Source organism: Pseudopipra pipra, chromosome 28 (assembly GCF_036250125.1).
Source record: "Pseudopipra pipra isolate bDixPip1 chromosome 28, bDixPip1.hap1, whole genome shotgun sequence".
NCBI classification, from domain to species: Eukaryota; Metazoa; Chordata; class Aves; order Passeriformes; family Pipridae; genus Pseudopipra; species Pseudopipra pipra.
Window position 1 is genome coordinate 3,473,051 of NC_087576.1, and position 20,026 is coordinate 3,493,076.

The 20,026-nt window shown below is 47.8% G+C and overlaps 1 protein-coding gene across 1 annotated transcript in view; it reads right to left on the reverse strand.

Moving 5' to 3' along the window:
- LRRTM4 (leucine rich repeat transmembrane neuronal 4) overlaps positions 1-19,720 on the reverse strand; it is a 202,703-nt gene extending 182,983 nt beyond the window's left edge. The window contains exons 1-2 of the mRNA XM_064638088.1: positions 18,984-19,720; positions 15,336-16,934 (exon numbers count right to left, since the gene is read on the reverse strand). Of these exons, the coding sequence (XP_064494158.1) occupies positions 15,379-16,934; positions 18,984-18,987 (1,560 nt within the window). The 5' untranslated portion in view covers positions 18,988-19,720 and the 3' untranslated portion in view covers positions 15,336-15,378. The remainder of the gene's footprint in view (positions 1-15,335; positions 16,935-18,983) is intronic.
- Between the last annotated feature and the right edge of the window lie 306 nt (positions 19,721-20,026).

Below are 20,026 nucleotides of genomic sequence, written 5' to 3' on the forward strand. Positions count from 1 at the left end.
GGGCTTGCAGTGGTTCTGAGTTCACAGAGTCGTAAAATAATTCGACTTGGAAGGGACTTTTTAAAGGTCATCTAGTCCAACCCCCCGTGACTCCTCTAATGATCCTTCTCTCCTCTAAGTTTTTGAACACTGTAGACAGGCACAAAACACATAAAATAATCCCCAAGCTCTTCTCAGTATTGATAAGCTCTTGGTCAGGGAGCCTAAGCTCAGTTCTGGACATTGCATTTCAAGATTCAAGAGGAAAACAGTAAAAGATCATCAGTAATACAAGAAACTTTACCTACAAGTGATAAAAGAATGAGGCAGCTCTCCCTAAACTGCAGGAGCAAAGACTAAGGGGAATATAATGGCAGAGATTCCAGCATGGGGGACTTGCTGGTGGACTGTGGAACCTCCATCACTGAGATGTTCAGGAGAAAGTTCACAGAATTCCAGAATATCCTGAGCTGGGAGGGACCCACAAGGACCATCAGTCCAACCCTCAGCCCTGCATAGGCCCAGCCCAAAGAGAATCATCCCAACCCTCCTGGAGCTCTGGCAGCCTTGGGGCTGTGCCCACTGCCCTGGGGAGCCTGGGCAGTGCCCAACCAGCCTCTGGGGGAAGAACCTTTGCCTGAGATCCAACCTGAGCCTGCCCTGACACAGCTCCAGCCATTCCCTGGCTGCTGTCCCTGGTCCCCCAGAGCAGAGCTCAGTCCCTGCCCCTCCTCTGCCCCTGCCCAGGCAGCTGGAACTGGTGTTCACTGGTGTTTCAGGGTATCTGTATTTATTTCAACCTGTGTTTCAGGGTATCTGTATTTATTTCAACCTGTGTTTCAGGGTATCTGTATTTTTTTTAACCTGTGTTCAGGGTCTCCCCTCAGCCTCCTCTGCTCCAGCTGAACACACCAAGTGCCCTCAGTGTCCTCCCACGACCCCAAATCAAGGCCCTTCCCTATCTCTGTGCCCTCCTTTGGATGCTCTTTAAGAGCATAAAGTGTAATTTAGGAAGTTTCACTTGGGAAGGCCAAGGGGTCAGGTGGGAGCTTTCTGACTCCAAGGGAAATCAAACCACACAACCCTTGCAATTAAAAAGTCCAGAATGACACAGAATACCCCAGATGAGACCTGGTTTTTAAACCCCAGCTGCCAGGCTGGGACTGGCTGACAGGTCCCAGCCTCTACTTTAATCTCAGCCTCGAATAGGAACAATTCCAACCCACGTTTTGTTCACTGAATGTTTCAACCCCGTGGCCCTGAATCACAGAACTGCTGTTTCTGTCAAGTTCTCATTATTTATCTGAGGGGTTTATTTGCTTTCTGCAGCTGGTTCCAGCTCTGGCAGGCATTTGTAAATAGCTCTCCAGAATTAATAAAAAATTAATAGACGCTGTAAGAAATTACCAGAAATCACATGCGACCTCTTATTTATGTGCTTATCCTGCTTTAAAATTCATCAATGATTAACAACTATTTTTTAAACCCCTTACAAAATGTACACACAGCCACTAATTAATTGCTGTATGAAGGCTGAAATAAGGCTCAGCCTTGCCCTGTCCTACCTGCCCCACCAGGTCAAGATTCAAAATAACAGCCAGAGGTGTAAAAGCAATATAATAAATGCAATATAATAAATACATTATCATTTAAAAAATGGGGGGAAAGGCTATGGGGTTTATTTTATTTTATTTTACCTTGTTTTATTTTTCTTTCAATTCATTTTATTTCATTTTATTTTACTTCCTTTGACCTGAATTCAGCTGTATGCTGCTTGTTTGGATTAATATTTAATAATTACTTAAAAGAGTGAACATGAAATAGTTAAATCATTCAAAGCCTTTTTCTTTTTTTTAATATCAGGCAAGATTAAACCTGTCCTGGTGAAGGAAGGAGTTAACACTTGCTGAGAATGAAGATAAATTAGTTCCATTTTTCCACCTGACACATTTTCAAAGGGAATAATATGATTTTTTTTCCTTTTGGGTCCTGGTATTTCTCCTTAGTGATGATCTAACATGCTGTTCTAGCTAAAACTAAAAGATAGACTGTAAGATAGGCTTCAAGTAAGGATTTATTTTATAGGTATGCTCTGTCTCTGAAGGAAAATTCCCAAAGTACTTTGACCAGGAATAGGAATTCTAAGGAATGTTGGGATGAAGAGACAGAAAGAGCTCAGCATGTTCAGCTCCAGCCCTGGCTGAAACTGTCACTGAGTTTTTTAAAGTGAAAAAAGCCTTTTCTAGTCAGAAATCATGCACAGGAAACCTCCAGCCACGAGAAACCTTCAGGGATGTGGTTTTGTCCCTGGGTTTTTTCCCTGCAAACCAACCCCTGCCACTTTGCAGGTCTGAGCTTGCCCGAGGGTCTCAGACCCCAGGACGGGTCTGGAAGAGAGAAATGCTCACAAAACCTGTCTTCTGTTGTCCTGCAGTGCCTGAGGAAATCCCCACCCTGCTCTGACATCCACAGGAACCCACTGCCAGCAGTTTATCTGCCCAAATTAATGGGAGAGATAAAACTGGGACAATTGGGCCCATCAATGATTTTTAATGAACCACCTTCACCAGAACATTTGTTCCTTCTGCAGAACAAGACAAGCTCAGGATCTTTGACAAATGCCTTTATTGGGCCCTCTCCCAGCAGCCAAAATCCAGAATTTCCAGAAGCTCTCAGATATTCTGGACTAACCCTGAGCCTTCCAGAGCCTGGTGTCCTATGGACGTGTCTAAAATCATCACCAGCCACGTCCCCACTGCAGCAGTTTTATAAAATTCCATGTAACTGAGGCCAACAACCCACCCCATTTGTGGAGAGGGAGGTGAAAAAGCCTTTTCTTCAGACATTATATATTATTATGTAATATATCATTACATATTATATGTATTACATATATTTTCTATATGATGTATCTTCTGTTTTCTGGGCAGCAGATATATAATAATTTCTTAAATTGCACTGACTAAGAAAGGAAACACAACTTTCAGAATTCACACCCATCTGAAAAATCTAATAATGGGATGTTGAGTTTTTATAAATATAAATCTGGTAATAACTATATAGTAATATAAATATAGTCATTTAATATTGAGCTTTGTTTGCAGTGACTTTTTGCATCCACAAGTCTTTTGGTGACTTCCAAGTTAATGTGAATGTGGATTACACTACCCTAAACAGTATTTAAATAGTATTTGCATGGTATTTACATGGTATTTAAATGGTCTTTGGCCTTAACTGATATTTCATAGCATTACAAACCACCAGCCTTTTTAATGCCAGCCCCTTGAGATGGTTGCCAGTGTTCCATGGAGATACAGGTGGAGCTTGTCACAGACTCCAGTTTATCTCACAAGGGGGCTCTGGTTTCTCCTCTGGATCTGAGCACACTGGAAAAGTGAATCCATACAGGAAAAACCTGGGGATGAGTCCCACCTGGAGCAAGGCAGGAGCACCATTTAGAGACCAGCAGCACAGACTGAGCCAGATCCAGGATGAGAGGAGCAGGAGAGGGAGACACGGGCTGGAAATCAATTCCATCAGCAATCTGGGTAAATCCCTGTTTTCTCTAGGGATTCCATGCCAGTGCAATTCTGTGGGAAGGCAGGAGTGGGGGGATTTCCACGTGTGAGTCCCCACGTGGTTCTCTGAGGGTTGGGAAGCCCTGAGCTGGGAACACACCAAGAGCTCCTCAGCCACGCCTTAAACACCAGCTTTGGCATCCTCACAGACCAGCTGAGAGCCTTGCTGGAGAAGGGAGTCATTTTAACAGCTGGACAAGTCATTTTGCACTGTGAAGGTTGTGAACCTTTGGAACAAATTATCAGGGGAGGGGAGTTTTCTCTGGAAGTCCTCGAGTGACTCTCTGGAAGCACTTTTTAGAGAAAATAAATATTGGTGTTGTAAACAGTGAAACTCCGTGAAGTTGGGTGGCCCTTGATAGACAGGAAGGCAAAGCAGGTGGGTAAAAACCTCTGCCCCACTTGAGTTTTTTATATGGAACCATAAAATTATGGACTGGTTTGGGTTGGAAGGGACCTTAAAGACCACCCAGATCCATCCCCCTGCCATGGGCAGGGACACCTTCCACTGGACTGATGCACTGATGAGTATCAGGGCAAAATATCCCCCCTCCAACCTTCACTGGGCATGAGAGGCAGTGAGATATGAAACCTTTTCCCTGCCTTTTACTCACTGTGGCAACATTAATTCCAGTCCCTCACCTGCTACAACAAAGTCTAGACCTCGTTCTCCAAAGCTAATAAATGTTTGGGAGCTAATCATGAACAGAAAGAAGTTAATCAGGCCCTCAGACTGGGACTCCTGATATATTCAACAAAGAAACTGCACCAAAGGAAACACCCATAGATTTTGTTTTCAAATACAGATTTCTAATAATTCAGAGTCGCCAATGGGCTCCTTCCCTTTTTGATTTGCACAATTTGTGTTCCCCCTTCGCTGCCTTCGTTTCCCTTCTCGTGTGACATTGATGTGGCTTTTAAAGCCAGGAGCCCAACATGTGATTTAGAGGCTCTGGGAAGGAAAATTATAATGCTGGGGGAAGAAATGGCTCTGAAATTTCCATTAAAATCAGGCAATTTCAGCGCTCTGCAGAAACCTACTGGGACGAGGGAGCACCTGAGTGGCTGCAAGTCAGTCTCTGTTGCATCTGAATATAGTGTAGACATTTTAAAAGCACTAAATAGGCATGTGTTAATGCCTCCCCAAGACAAAGCAGAGCACTTCAGACTGGCTTTTATGCCAGGAACAAAACAGTCGCTGCAGGAGTCCCTTAAGGCTCCAGACAATACTTCTCCCTTTCATGCTGAAGCAGGAGCTGAACCCCAACCCTGCTCTGGAGCCCCCACGTGAGCAGCAGTGAAAGGCAAGGCAGCCCAGTAACTGGATGGGAGGGCAGAGACTGTGAGACAGGAGGAGTTTTCAAAGGTTTAAGGGTTGGTTTCAGTGCTCAGATTCCAATGAAAGCCAACGTGACCTTGCTTTCCCTTCTCCTTTTGAAGTCCAACAGTTTGCACTGAAGGGCTCTCTGCCAGCTCACAATAAATTAACAGCAGAGTTTACGCTGGTTCCCAAATCCTGTGGCCTCCAGCCACAGCTGAGGAGTGGATCACCCTCCTTTCCAAACTCACAAGGAGGAAAGACATCCTCCAGTTGAGTTTCCTTTCTGCAAAACAAGGAAATGGCCTCAAGCTGCACCAAGGAAGGTGTAGGTTGGATATTAGGGGAAATTTCTTCCCCAAAAGGGTTTTGAGGCATTGGAACAAGCTGTCCAGGGCAGTGGTGGAGTCCCCATCGCTGGAGGGATTTAAAAGATGTGGCATTTGGGGACATGTTGTGTGGTGGCCTTGGCACTGCTGTGGGAATGGTTGGGTTTGATGAACTTAGAGGGGTTTTCCAACCTAAATGATTCTACTACGATTTTCAACCTTTATGATTCCATGATTCTGTATGTTCATGGATCTTACTGAACCCTGAATTATGGCAATCAGCAGGACACATCCCAGTCCTCTAGAGAACAAGGAATTGTGGTTTCCTTGCATAATTGGAAGAGCAAGGAGGATCCAGAGCAGCAGATGAAGCTGCAGCCTCAGGTTCCTCTGCAAATTAGAGCTGTAAACAGCTTGCAGACCTACATGAAAGGGGAGCAAGGCCTAATTGCCCTAATTGTGCATAATCCAGGCCTGAGGATGTTCCCATCACCATCCTTTCTGCCTCCTTCCCGCACACAGGGGACAGAGCTGCTCAGAGGCTGGGCAAGAGCAAAAGTCAAGCAAAAAGCTTAGTCCAAACCCTTGGCCAACTTCAGTATTTGTAGCATTTTTTCCCAAGCTAAAAAAGAAAAGAACTGCAGGCAGGGTTTGCTTCCAAACCATGTGTGTTGTGCCTTTTGCCAGGGACAGCCAAGCTGCACCTGCCCAGGTGAAGGGCTGGAAGTGGCTTAAACTGCCTTTAGTGGCTGTGAACTGCCAGAGGGCAGGGCTAGATGGGATATTGGGAAGGAATTCCTCCCTGGGAGGGTGGGGAGGCCCTGGCACAGGTTGCCCAGAGAAGCTGTGGCTGCCCCTGGATCCCTGCAAGTGTCCAAGGCCAGGCTGGAGCAACCTGGGCTGGTGGAAGGTGTCCCTGCCCATGGCAGGGGTGGCACTGGATGGGCTTTAAGGTCTCTCCAACCCAACCCATTCTGGGATTCTGTGATGATTCTGTGACCTGTGGTGTTGAGCTGATCATCAGAAATGTGTGCAGGACCATCACTGGAATTAGGGGCTCCAATTCCAAAGGCACAGAAGGCCTTTCTGTGCACACAAGTATCATGGAATCATGGAATGATTTGCATTGGGAGGGACTTTAAAGATCACCCAGTTCCAAGCCCCTGCCTTGGGCAGGGACACCTTCCTGAGTAACTGGAGAGTGACTGATCCTCAGGAACTGGAGGGATAGGACAGGGGGGAATGGGTACAAACTGAGAGAGCAGAAATTTAGGTGACTTATATAGAAAGAATTCCCCCCTAGGAGGGTGGGGAGGCCCTGGCACAGGTTGTCCAGAGAAGCTGTGGCTGCCCCAGCCCTGGAAGTGTCCAAGGCCAGGCTGGACAGGGCTTGGAGCAACCTGGGCTATGGAAGGTGTCCCTGCCCAGTTGTAGGGGGTTGGACTCTATAAGGTGATCTTTAAGGTCCCTTCCAACCCAAACCAATCCAGGATTCTATGGCAGCAACAGAGGAAAATGATGTTCAGAACACCAAGGCTTTTATTTCCGCAGAATCTCTGCTGAGACAAGAGAGATGGAAACACAATTATTCCTCCAATGTGTTAGTATTTCTTCCGTGTGTTCTGCCCTGTGTTTGGGGGCGTGTGTGAACACACAGCCAGGGCACCTCTGCCCTGACCTGCGGTGCCTCTGGACACACAGCCCGGTGAATGAAAGGGATAATGAGGACCCAGGAAAATCACTCCTCTCATCTGCCCACGATGTGAGAAGTGCAGGGCAATTCACCAGCCCTTAAGGGTGACACTGTCGATTGTTTCAGGACAATCAAGTAGCAGCAGAGAAGTGGAGTGGGAATGGGAAGGCTGGTGTCAGATGTACAGTTAAACAATAGCTGTTTTGCCTGTCATTCATCCCCAATTACTGCAGGAGGGGGGAAGAAAAACTATTTATAACCTGTCAGTCTCAAGAAACCACAATTATGATGATTTAATTAACACATGGAGAGGCTTTAGGCAATCACATCGTTCTAAATTTAAGAAGCAGCACATTTCAGGCCCAAGATGATTTAGAACATTAACAAATGCTAGTTGAACCAGGGCAAGAATTTGATGGCCTTGTTGGTTCCTTTTAAAGCATCCATCACGGCACAAAGATAATCCAAATGGATGTGTTAGTGAAAGATGAGAGCAGTGAAGAATCATCTGGGGTTTCAGGGGCCATCACACAGAAGGAGAAGCCGATTTTAAATGAGGACTGAGTTTGAAAATGAGCAAAACCACACAACGCAAGTCTATTCATCACAGACACTCCTCTCTGCACTGGAAAAAAATTGAATTATGAGAGTGCAAGACACTGAGGGTGAGCCTGACCTTCCCATGGAGACCTTGGAGCTGGTACTCGGTGTCAGACAGGCCTTTCTTTGGGTTGGTGCCCAGGAGTGAGGTCTGACCATGGGATGAGCTCTTCCCTCCCAGGGCTGAGGGCTGGAACATCCAATAAAGGATATTGCCAGAGGTTCCTTATATCCTGGGCTGCTCCACTCCTGGCCAGCTCTTCTCCTCCAGAAACTGCTCTTCAGGTCTCCATTTCCTCCTTCCATGGCCTGCCTGCTCACATTCCCTGCTGTGTCCTGTTCCCCTGGCACAAAACGATTCCTCTGGGATTTTCATCCCCTCGTCAAACCTGGGAGTGGTCAGCTCCTACCCAAACCCAGTCAGAGCAACAATACCAGGCTGACCTTATCTTCTGCTTCCTAATTGGATCAACACACAGGTAACAGCCAGGAAAATCCCATTTCTTCAATACAGGAAAAAAATCTTGACCTGAGTTTACACGGGGAAAAAACACAAAGAACTTTCTGCTCCATAACTGGTTCTTTGTTCACTGTCCATCGAAGCTCAGGGATGGAGTTGCTTTCCCTGCCCTGGGTATTTATACCAAGTGCAGTTGGAAGCCCTGCACACACCCAGGGCTGGCTCTGCCCAAAGCTCTTTGTGCTCCATGGAATTCCTGAGCTCTGCCTGTTGGGATGGACAACGGGCCACATTCCCACACCCGTTTCACACAAAGTCACTCCCCAGTCACCTAATTTTGCTCCTGAGCTGCAGTGCAGTTGAAATGTTCAGGCAGAAAACTATTGAGTGCTTCTGTATGACGAAAGAACTTGCAAAATTCGGGCTCAAAATCGAGATTAAGGTCAGTGTTCCCCACTTGGGTCTTCCCATGAACAAAACACACTCCTGGACAGGCACAGAACACCAAAGGTCACCTTTGATCATGAACAAACTGATCATGTTAGTTTTCCCCAGAGGCTAAACCCAGAAATATTATTTCTCTTTTTATTATTGTGTATGTCAGAGGAAAGTGAATAATGTGGTGATGGTGAAAGAACAGGGGGGGGAAAAAAAAGGAACCTTCAGAGCAAAGAGCTGCTGTGTCAGATCACGATCTCTGGGATGCAGGGACTGAAAATGAGGAGAATGCTGCTTATCTCGTGAGTTTTGAGAACTTCAAGTATAATGTCAAAAATACATTAGTTTTAATATTATAGTGTAAATTTTAATTTTATAATTTAATATTTAATATTGTAATGTAACATACATTGGGGTTTTGTCACACAAAGGAGAGGAAACCAAGAGGAGAAGCTCAAGCATCTTCACAAAGCCTTTGTTGCAGGATGTTGGAGACACAGCTCTGGAGCAGAGAGCTTTTAGGAGAGACTCTGGCTTTCCAGCATCCAGGAACTGCTCCTCTTCTGGCCAATTATATTCAAAAGTACCTAAAAAAATCCCAAAATAAATCTATACTCGAACTAATTACCAAAGGGGGAGTTTTGCTGTAGCTGAACGTACCCCAGATGGTGAGACTGGAGATGACCAGCATTTTTTGGCCTTCCTTGCCTTCCCCCTTTTGCAGGTGGAACAATTCCCATTGGATTGTAACACCAGGACTGATCCATCTGCCAGGAAGGGCTTTCTATTTGCTTGGTTATTAAAAAGGCAAAGCCCAAACAAATCCAAAGAGCCAACATTCCCAACCCGCTCTCGTGCCATCCCCTCACCAGCTTCTAACCAAGAGGAATTCTGCAGCTTGGACAGAGCTGACAGCTCCCTGGAAACCCCTCAGAATGGATCCACTCCTCTTTTCTGGGGAGGTGGGAAGATCTACAGGCAATCTGAGCTGATTTGGCTGCACAAGAGGCAGATGTGAGAAAAGCTGATCAGTGTCCAAAACGTTTCCTGCTGCAGCCCATCTGTGTTCAGGGCTGCAATACCTGGCTGGAAATGACCAAACCCTGGGCTGCTGCTGGTGCTATAAACACAAATCACACTGGAATATTTCATGTCCAAATGTTTACAGCACAGGGAGCAGGGCAGAGGCTGCACAATTCCCTGTGCCAGGCAGCTCCTGCCAGGAAAGAGTGAGGTCTCCAGTGGCAACAGGACCATCCATGGAACAGTTGGGACCTAAATGTATTTTCAATGCTCTCTTATTCCAGGGAAAGTCTCAGGAACATTCCCAGCAGCAGGACACTCACTAATAAGGTTGTTTGTCCCCCTTAGTGTGTGTTTTATTGTTTGTGTGTGTTTAAAAGAGAAACCACAAATGAACAGGTTCAACAGATTCCTTCCCTGTTTCTGAGTGTTCTCCCCTCCGGCATGAGCCACATAATGGACTAAAATTGATTTTTTCTCTCCTCCTTAAAATACTGGCAGTGCATCACAGAGTTTAACAGAGGCAGAAGGGGTGAGAGAAAGGCAAAGGGAGATGGAGAGGGCAAAGGGCATCTGCCACAATTCCAGCAAAGCAGGAATCCCTCAAAAGGCTCAAGCAATGATTGTAATGGGAATACAAGTATTTTCCTCTCTTGTACAAAGCTTTCCAGTGCAGCATCCTCTCCATTTGGACAGCTCTCCCTGTACACAACTCACTGAGGTTTCCAGAAAGTGGCAAAGTTTGGGGAAGAAGGAAAAGAGGTGAAGGGAAGGCAGGGAGGAGGATCCCAGCTGGACATTGTGTCTAAGACTACAGATCCACAGTGCAATTCCATAGTTCTGTTAATTAACTACTGGCTTCTGGATGAGACCTAGTGGAGCAAATGCAGTGCCTGGAATCTGGTCAGGAAATCTCCCAAGCTCGGCAAAAATTTGGGAGATGTGGGTTCAGCCCCTTCCTTTGTCACCATCCCAGAGCAATCAACTCCCGAGGTCTCAGCAGCACTTGTGTCACAAGCCCAAATTCCAGAGGAGCTCTTCTCTCCCCAGGCACCAGGGTAAGGACTGAGTAAGAGTTTCAGAAGTGTTCCACATCCTCCTGCTGCTTCCTTTCCAAATTTACAGCCCGTGGCTCAATTGCTGCTGAGGCACAGCTGGCTGAGCTCTGCCGGAAACACGGCCGGTCATTTTGGGAACATCTTTGGGAAATCTCGCACTTCACAAGTGCTGAGCCCAGGAAAATTTGCCCCTCTGCATTTATTGCTACATCCCCAGTGCTTCTAGAGCACAGCTTTCCTTGTGCTGATGTTATCCTTGCAATACCAAGCGTGAAATGCTAAGAAAGGCTCTGAAGGGTAAAAACTGCCCCATCCCTGGAAGTGCCCAAGGCCAGCTTGGACAGGGCTTGGAGCAACCTGGGCTAGTGGAAGGTGTCCCTGCCCATAGCAGGGGTTGGAACTGGGTGATCTTAAAGGTTCCTTCCAAGTCAAACCATTCTGTGATTCTGATTTCTAAAATGTCCTTTCTCCTCCCCCCTCTGAGCCCCTTCCCACGTGTCCCTCCCCGGCTCCGCTCGGAGCAGCAGAACCAGCAGCTTCTCCTTTGCTCACTCTCCCCACACAAACCCAGAGCTTCTGACACAGCTTCATTAGGCTGATTCACCCTTCAGTTTACAGCTCAACAAGGATTTAAGGCCCATAATCACAGAGAAGTGGAGGAAGAGGAGCAGAGGAGGAGCCAGAGCACAGAAGGATGTAGGAAACTAAATTACAGTGCCTGCCCTGCTGTATTTCAAAACAGTCACTGGAGAAAAACCCACACTGCTTTGGCCCTAAAATGATGACAGCAGGCTAATGGAGAGCTCCTGCTCCCCATTCTCCTCACTCCTCACCTCCCATATTCTTGTCTTTGCAATGCCCCACCTGTGGAATCACCTTCCTTTCCCGTTCCCCCACCTATGATGAGCTCACACCTCTGCCATGAAGTCCTTGCTCTGCATTCCTTCCAAAAACCTCAGGCTGACGAGCAAAGGAAATACAACCACTGCTCTTAAAAGAAAATAGTGAAATGTTCAGCCAGTCATTGAGTGATTTCTCCCCAGAGGTCACAGCACCCCGTGAGCTCAGGACAAGCCCCTGGGCACCCCCGTGATGAGTTACAGAACTGGCACCTGGCACTAAACACACCCTGAAGATGGAGACTATCCTGCTTTTTTCCTTTTTACATCTTGTCCAAAGCAACAGAGAAATGGTGTTTAATAAATAAATAATAAACAACAACAGCATGTTAACATTTCCTTTCCAGTTAAGCTCGGAAGGAGGAGGTCAGCAGCCCACCAAGCCCACATGCACTGCACTCCTTTCTCAACCTATTTGTCCTTTCTCCCCAGTGGCAAGAAGGCAGGAAGCAGAATTCCAGCTGAACATGATTTTGTGTGACTGGTTTAGCAGCAGCAAATACAAGTGCCAACCACCCTGGTTCACACTCCCCTGGAAAACACAGTGGAGCTGTCCCTGCTCATCCTGGGCTGTGGGCAGACACTGGGAAGTGTAAAAGTGACCTCCCGGGGTGTGTGTCCATCACCTCTCAAACGGCCTCAGCTCACACAGACAAGCTGTTCACCTGCTTGCCTGTTGTTTGTTTTGTCCCTGCCAGCCCAGGGAAGGGGAGAGGAATGACCTTCCAGGAGACAGAAACATTCCTGTAGCAATGTTCCCTCTCCCCACTCCCCTCCCCAGTGAGCCAAACACAGCTATTCTGTGTGTGAGGTGGAGGAAACACAGCTCGGGGTCTGAAATTGCTTTTTATGGCCCCCAGATCTTCAGCAAATGTACAAATAAATATGAAACAGAGAGGGAATGAGATGCACATGCACAAAGCAAATACCAGAATGAGATGGCAGCAGTCTGGGAACTGGCTGGGAGAGCCAAGATCATGAGCATCCAGTTATTTTAGCAGCCCTTGCCAATAGACTAAATAGAATAGCATAGGCCAGGTGTCAGTGATTATAATCCCACTGATGCCAAGAGTCTCTCCCATTTCCAGCCAGCCTGGCTTTGCCTCTATCTCTGCAGCACAAGAAATAATTCCTAAAGCAGGGACTGGAAAAAGGAGCCACACAAAGTGTACCTGCACCTCCCCTTTTCCAGGGCAGCTCTGTCTGCCTTTGTTTTAAACCCAAAATCTCACTAAACTTAAAAGAAAACCATCCCTGCTGCTGTGAAGAACAGAACCTGTGGAAACAGCTCAGCACGTTGTTCCAATGCCAGTTCTGTCCTGGAAAACAGGTGGTTTATGGATGAGCTGAGCTGGATACCCCCAAACCTCAAATGATCCCTGTGGAGGGACCAGCTCTGCTCCCCAGACCTCAAAACATCCATTAGCACCCCACTCCCAAAAGCAGCATCTGCTCAGGCTTCCCTGCCCTTTCCCAGCTCCAGGGGAACCATTATCCCTTCCCTGAGGACACACAGTTGTTGGACACCTCGGCTGCCTTCAGGCTGTGGGAGGTGGATGCGTGGCAGGAGACAATCATCTGAACATGATTCCTGAAAAAAGGAAACTCAGCAGAGTCCTAAGCAATGGATTCCAGAGCCTGCCTGCCTTCACTCTGGTAGCCAGGCTCTCCTCTCCCATCCAAGTGGTTCTTTTTTGGGAGAAGCCTCAGGAATGAGCAGCTCAGCCCCATGGGAGGATGGGCCTGAGCTGCACCTCACTTGCACAAAATGGCAGTTCCCCACAGGTATGTACATCTGGGCAAATTAGGAAATAAAGAGATGCTCCATTTTCTATTTTTTCCCCAAACACAAACCCTTTCCACTGCTGAAGAATCTACAAGGAATATTTTTTTCCCATTTTTAAGTGCTGTACAGTGCCTGTCTCTCCTTTTACAAGTGGAACCTTGTAGCTATGGAGACGAAGAATGTCAAATCCAAGCTGAAGACAGGATTTCACTGAGGGCTTTGGGTTGCTACACGTGCCTTCAATGATCTGGTTTCCACCTCCTGAAGTCTTTATTATTGTCTATTATTTATGAGTCTCTCTTAGTGTGCTAAGAGCCACTGGACAGTCTGATTTACACCAGAAGCAACACAATAAACACCCTGAGTCCTGCAAAGTTCTGCATCACCTTAATTTAACCTGAATAAAACTGTTGTGGTGCTGCCACAGCACCTGGAAACGGGGTGAACTGGGGTCCCCTTGTGTCTAGTGCTGTGTGTAACAACCCACAACACCACGGAGGAATTACACCACCCTGATCTTCTGTCCTACACCTGGTGGGGCTCTTCGACCTTGGAATTATCTGCCATAATCCAGATTACCCAAATTTCAGTCTCCCAAATGACATGACATCACCCCTACATCTTCTGAGATCCAGATAACGTTAGAGGTGATGGTTTCATTAGCTGGATGTTCAGCTGTAACATGGAAATTCGTCATCTCACCATCGTGGTGCAAATTAAACAACAAGCTGATGAAACTTCAGTGGTGAGAAACCTGAGCATGAAGGGCAAACAGTCTTTCAGATCAAGTTAGAGCTCCTTGTGACAGCCAGGGAAAATTCAAAATGACTTCACCATCACTTTCTACTTGTGCTGGTAACAGGGAATAAAACCCCCACACCTTCATTGCCATGGCACTGGAGCAAGGACAGGGATATGGCAGGTGGTTTCCTATTTTGAAGACAACTCTGCTCCAAAGAAAGCAACCCCAAACCAGGCATTTTTCTTCCTTCTCCTTGACCTCATGGTCTAAAATCATCTGGGGATTTCAGGTGCCAAACATGAAACATCTCAAAGATGTCCCTTTGTCAGGAAGTGAAAACGTCATTTTTAACAAATCTGGATCCCAGAACTGCAGCCTGTTCCACACTGCTCATCTTTAACATGCTCTCATGCCAAAGTCAGGGCTCAGAATTTCCATAGTCAATCCCAATCTGCACAAATGAACTGGGATAAACCCCAACACTCTCAGGTAGGACACCCACAACCAGGGGAGAAAAATCCCCCACGGTGCCCTAAAGCCACGTCACGGGCAGGATTAAGTAACAAGTGCTGCAATGGAATTGTGCAAATCCTCCTTTGCCAGCTATAAATAAGCATCAGCATTCAAAGCAAACCCATCCCTTGCATACACAGTGGTGGAGTCATTGACAGGAAGGCAAGGAAACAATTTGGTGCTTCCTTTCAAAGCTGAACAACAGAAAAGATGCTCTGGGAGCTTTTCCTGTTTGTGTTTCCAATGTTGCTGAGTCAAATCCTAACACGGCCTTAAGCATGTGAAAATCAGCTCTGTCTAACTTCCAGTGATCACTGAAATGAAATTAAAAACCTCAAGAACACCCATCTCCCAACCCAGGCATTTGCAAATGTGCTGTTGGACCAAGGCTCGGGTTCAAAGGAGCCTCTGTTGTTCCTGCTGCTCCAGGAAAACAAGTGCCTAAACTCCAAGATTGTGCTGCAGTCCTGTTGCTCTCTGGTTTGCTCCTGAACCAGACCAAAAATGCAGAAAATCTTTGCCATTATCTTTAAATAGGCCATAAACCCCTCAAGATTTCATGTGGGGGCTGAGTAAAGAGGTTTCCATATTTATTTTTAAAGCAGAAGAGGTTCTTTCACGCCTCTGTATCTACCAATACATTAAAAATAGGATTCTCTTGTAGCCACAGCTCATAAAATGGGTGCAAACAGGAGGAGAATAACACTCCAGATGCCTTTACTACAGTTGTTGACTCCAGCTTAATCCATATTTTAATAAGTCTTAGTTATCCAAAACAATCACCATCCCTTCCTTGACTGTTGATATTGGACGAGAGAACCTTCCACAGAGCAACCACCACCCCCCAAAAAAAAAATAAACCAAAATCTCGTTAATCTTTCTCACATTTAGAGATACCTCAAGAGCGTCAAACATTTACCTCTCCTTCCCAGCAGCTGAAATGGTTTTAGGAGGATCATGGTTCATACCTCGCATTCCCTGGAGCCAGAGATGGTATAAGTGCAGGGCCCAGATCCATTAACCGATACATCCATGGTCTCAGAGTTTGTTGGCTTGTAGTCCACGTAATACTCCTGCAAAGGGGAGTTCATTTGCCTCTCAGACTCCCTGGCCTTTTTCCTGCGCCTCTTCATGAGCGTGTGCTGCTGGAGCTGCTTCATGCTGGCGGGGTAACGCTTCCAGGACACGTAGATCACCAGCAGGATCATGGCCACGGAGAGGAAGAGGGCCACGCTCCCCGCGATGATCTTGTGGAAGGACACGTGCTCGTACTCGGGCTCCACGCCCGGGGTCGGGATGTCGGTGGAAGGGCTCGGCGTCGCGGGGCTCGGCTGATGGCTTTCCAGTTTGGAGACGGTGGGTTTGGGGATGAACACGGGTCTCGGGGGGGTTCTGGGCGCCTGGTAGGGCCTCTCGGTGGCCACCACCTGGATCTCGGCGCAGATGTCGTAGGTCTCCACGGCGTCGCTCACCTTCTCGCCCTGGATGTGCTTGGGGCCTGCGCAGATCATGGTGCTCTCCTTATTCCCCTTGAAATTCTTAAGCCAATTAAAAAGAGGGCAAATGCTTCGAGTACATTCCCACATATTTCCGGACAGGGTGATGGAGATGAGCGAGATCCACGTGTTGATGGTCTCCTGGGAGATGTTGGTGAGTTTGTTGGAATCCAGGTTCAGCTTCTGCAGGTTGGGGAGGCACTGGAAGGTCCCAGGCTCTACCCCCGCGATGTCGTTTCCCGATAAATCCAAGTTGTGCAAGGAACTCCAAGTCCATGTCAACCCCTGGCTGATGGAGCGGATCCTATTCCACTGCAAGTAAATGGAGCGCAGGTTGAAGAGGCGTGGGAAGTGGGCAAAATTGATCTTAGAAAACTGGTTGTGCTCCAAGTGGAGCTCCGTCAGCTTGAGCAGGCCGGCGAAGGCGTTCCGGGACAGGCTCCGCAGGCGGTTGTAGCCCAAATCCAGGAAGTCGAGGTTCCGGCAGTCCTGGAACACCCGGATGGGCACCGTCTTCAGCGAGTTGGACCTCAGGTGCAGGATCAGGAGCTTCCGCAGGCCCTTGAACTGCTCGGCCTGCAGCACCTGCAGCTTGTTGTAGGACAGGTCCAGGTTGCGCAGGTTGGGCACGGGGTGGAAGGTCTTGTTGTGCAGGAGGGTGATTTTGTTGGAGCTCAGGATTAATTCCTTCAGCCGGCGGATCCCCTGGAACGCGTCCTCGTCCACGGAGCTGATGTAATTATGGTCGAGATAAAGCCATATGAGCTGATTGAGGCCCGCAAACTGATGGGATTTGAGCTTCTGGATGCTGTTGTAGCGCAGGGATAAGCCCTGGGAGCCCCCGGAGATGTTGTGGGGGATGTCTCGGAAGGCGTGGGACTCGCAGTACACGATCTTGCCGTCGCATCGGCAGTTCTTGGGGCAGGCTCGCTGAGCCCCCGCGAGCACCGCCAGCAGCACCAGGGGAAGCAGCAGCACCAGGAGCGCGCTCGTGCCTCTCCGCTGCTTAATTAAATGGAAACCTGCAATATTAAAGAGAAAAACAAACGGGCGTTGGGAGCCTATTAAGATAAATTGCCGGCAGATTACTCGCGTCACCCCGGGGCTTTGGATGAAGCCTGAGTGGAGCGGGGTGGGGGGATTTGGGAAACAACCTGTTTGCCTCCTGTCTGGGGCTTTTGTGGTGCAAATTCCCGTCCTTTGAGGTCGTGCCTCGCCATCTCTCACCGGCACTACTCCTTTTGTGTGACTTACGATCCCTCAAATCCTGTTCCCTCCTGGCTTTGCCCCTGTCCACCAGCTCCCAGTGGAGCTGAGATGTCCTTATCGCCAAACGCCGAGGTTTTAACAATAAACATATTTGTCAAGTCACTGTGCTGACTGTTCCACAGAGCTGGAGAGGAAATGAGCCAAAGCTCCTGCTATTACGTGCTGCTAAACGTGTTCCTCAAGAAAAGCAAGTGCAAGTCCAAATCCCCCCCCAAAAATTACTGCAGAAAACGAGAAATCTACTCATCATAAAGTTTGATCCATATCGTGTATTTATTGTAAAATGAGACATTAATAAAGGCTTTAGTTTTTGCACCGAGTGATTTGGTTTTAACAGGAGGTTTAAGTGGGTTTACTCACGATTTTTATTGACCTAAAACACACAAACAGATGCAGCAAAAGAAACTTCAGCCACATAGAGAGGTATCTCAGGTAATGCTGGAATGGGACCCCAACACCAAGAGAATGGGAGGAGACATATTTCTTTCACATGAATCACTGCCTTAACACATATTGATTTAAAGTTCTCCATATGTAGCTGAGAATGCCTAAGCATTTATCCATTTATATGTGTATACATTGGATACTGGATGAAAACATCCACACCAACACTCACATCCAGCAGCAAACCCCAGAAAGTTTAAAGGGGGATATTTCTTATTTCAACTTCCCCCTCTCTCTCTCCCCCAGCTCTGATGATTTGAAAGGTTTGCCTTTGAGGTGTCAGGTTTGTCATGCAGGAACAATGCTGGATGTGAGGACATATATAATAATTCAATATATATAATTTCAAATAATTATGAGAGAGGGTGTGGGGGGTGTCAGAAACCCCAACATACACCCACATGCCTGGAATAATTTTAGGGCTGCTGCCTCTGTCCAGAGTTGCATCTTTGCTAAGGATGAAAACGCATTTTCCAACAGGAAATGTTTCAAGGGCTGGTATCTCCTTGATAAATAATCACTTTATTATTTGTCACACGCACAAAATCAACCCTGTGCTGCAGTTCTTTAATCCAATTTTAAACCAAGGGGCAATCTGCAAAAAAATTCCCAATCTAAAATGCCCCTGCCTGTGTGTCCCTGCCTTCAGTGGTTAGATTTTTAATTTAAATCTTATTATTTGCTCCTGCCTGTGTGCCAGCAGCAGCCAGCTAGAAATATGTTCTGCCTGTTACAGACTTGGGGGCTGGGGAGGGAAGGAAGGAGGGGAACAAACCTGCCACACTTGAAAAAATCAGACTGGCAAATGACTGCTGGAAATGTAGCAGAGGTACCAGGGGCATCTTTTCAGAGCCCAAACAAGCCTTTTCAAAACCACCTAGACAAGAACCCACCCCCCTCCCCTCTGCTTCCCACATCCCGCGAAGTGTTAACAGCCCCTCCTGACAGCCCGAAGGATGCCGCTCCGGGCTCCGGGGATGGGGATGTGCGGGCAGGAGGGATGTGGGGAGAGGAGAGGTGCCTCCCGCATCCATGCACCGCTCTGTGCCTGGCAGGTGCGGGGGCGGGCGGCACAGGGAATTCGCTCTGTCCAGCCCTTCGCTCGGGGAATCAATTCACAGGTTAACGACACGGAAAACCTCTGCAGGAGGAAAGGGGTGTGTGTGTGTGTGTGTGTGTGTGTGGAGGGGGGGGATACACCATCTAAAAATACAATAGCAAGTGCAGTGAGTCACCTGGCACAGGAATCCGCTGCTGCTGTTCAGCCCGTGCCCCCCTCTCCAACGGCAAATAATCCCGCTGAAAAATATCCCCCCAGTGCAGCTGTGCCAGCAAACAAACAGGAAAAGTTCACTTACCCATCCTTTTGTCATCAATAACGTCCTCTTTTTCCTTCCTCCAGCTGTTTTCTTCTCTCTCTCCCTTTTTTCGCTCCCCCTTCGCCTCTCTCTCTCTCTCTCTTTTTCGAACTGGTTTCTTTTCTTTAAACCATCAGAATCTTCATGGCACAGCCCGGCTGCCACTCACATCCCCAGCATCCAGCGTGCATGCCACAAACCCCCCACAAAGTTCCCTAGAGAGGACAAGCGAGAATTTTGGGGATGAGGAAGGGAAAGGATAGGGAAGGGGTTGGGGGTGGGGAAGACAGGACGAAGGCTGGGGGGAGTGTGGGGGGGTAGGGAGGGACTCTAAGCTCTGAGAGCCATTGTGTAAGTCATCAGAGAGCCGGCGTTAAGTGGCAATCTGCAAGGAGAAGCCGGAGCAGACGAGCAAGGCAAAGCAACTTCTCTGGGAGGAATGACAAAACCTTTGCCGGTACCTCGACTGCCTCATTCTGCCGCCTTTTGCCATTCCCAGACACGGCCATCCATCCTCCAGCTCCCCGGCCCCCGGAGCCCGCGGGCCTCCCGCGCCGTGCCAGAGCCCGCTTTAAAAGCTGTGCAGGCTCGGTTTATCCATTCGCCTGGGCAGGTTGGAAGTGTTTTGTAGCTGTGCTGAGAGGCAGCTCTTGTCTAATTCCGAAGGCTTTCCAGAGAGCGATGATGCTCCGGAGCTTGTTGGTGCTGATGTTCTAGTTTGTGATACACTGAGTGCCCTCCACTGGAGAAAACAGATCGCACATTAAAGGCTGAACAAGTGAGCCTGTCATGGCTCTGCAGACTTTCTTCCCTCAGAAAAGAAAATTAAAGACACAGTATTGCCTTGGCCACCAGCATCCCTTTTCCAGACCCCTCCGCCTCCCCTGGGTTACCAAATGTTGAGAGTGTGGATTTTCTGGCAGAAACACTGAACAAAACACCTGCTCCCTGGGGATTTGCCAACCTGAGCTTTTTCTAATCCACCTGACCTGTATATTTTGCTGGGGCAAATTCTAAATTGGGGTGGGTTTTTTTGTTTGTTT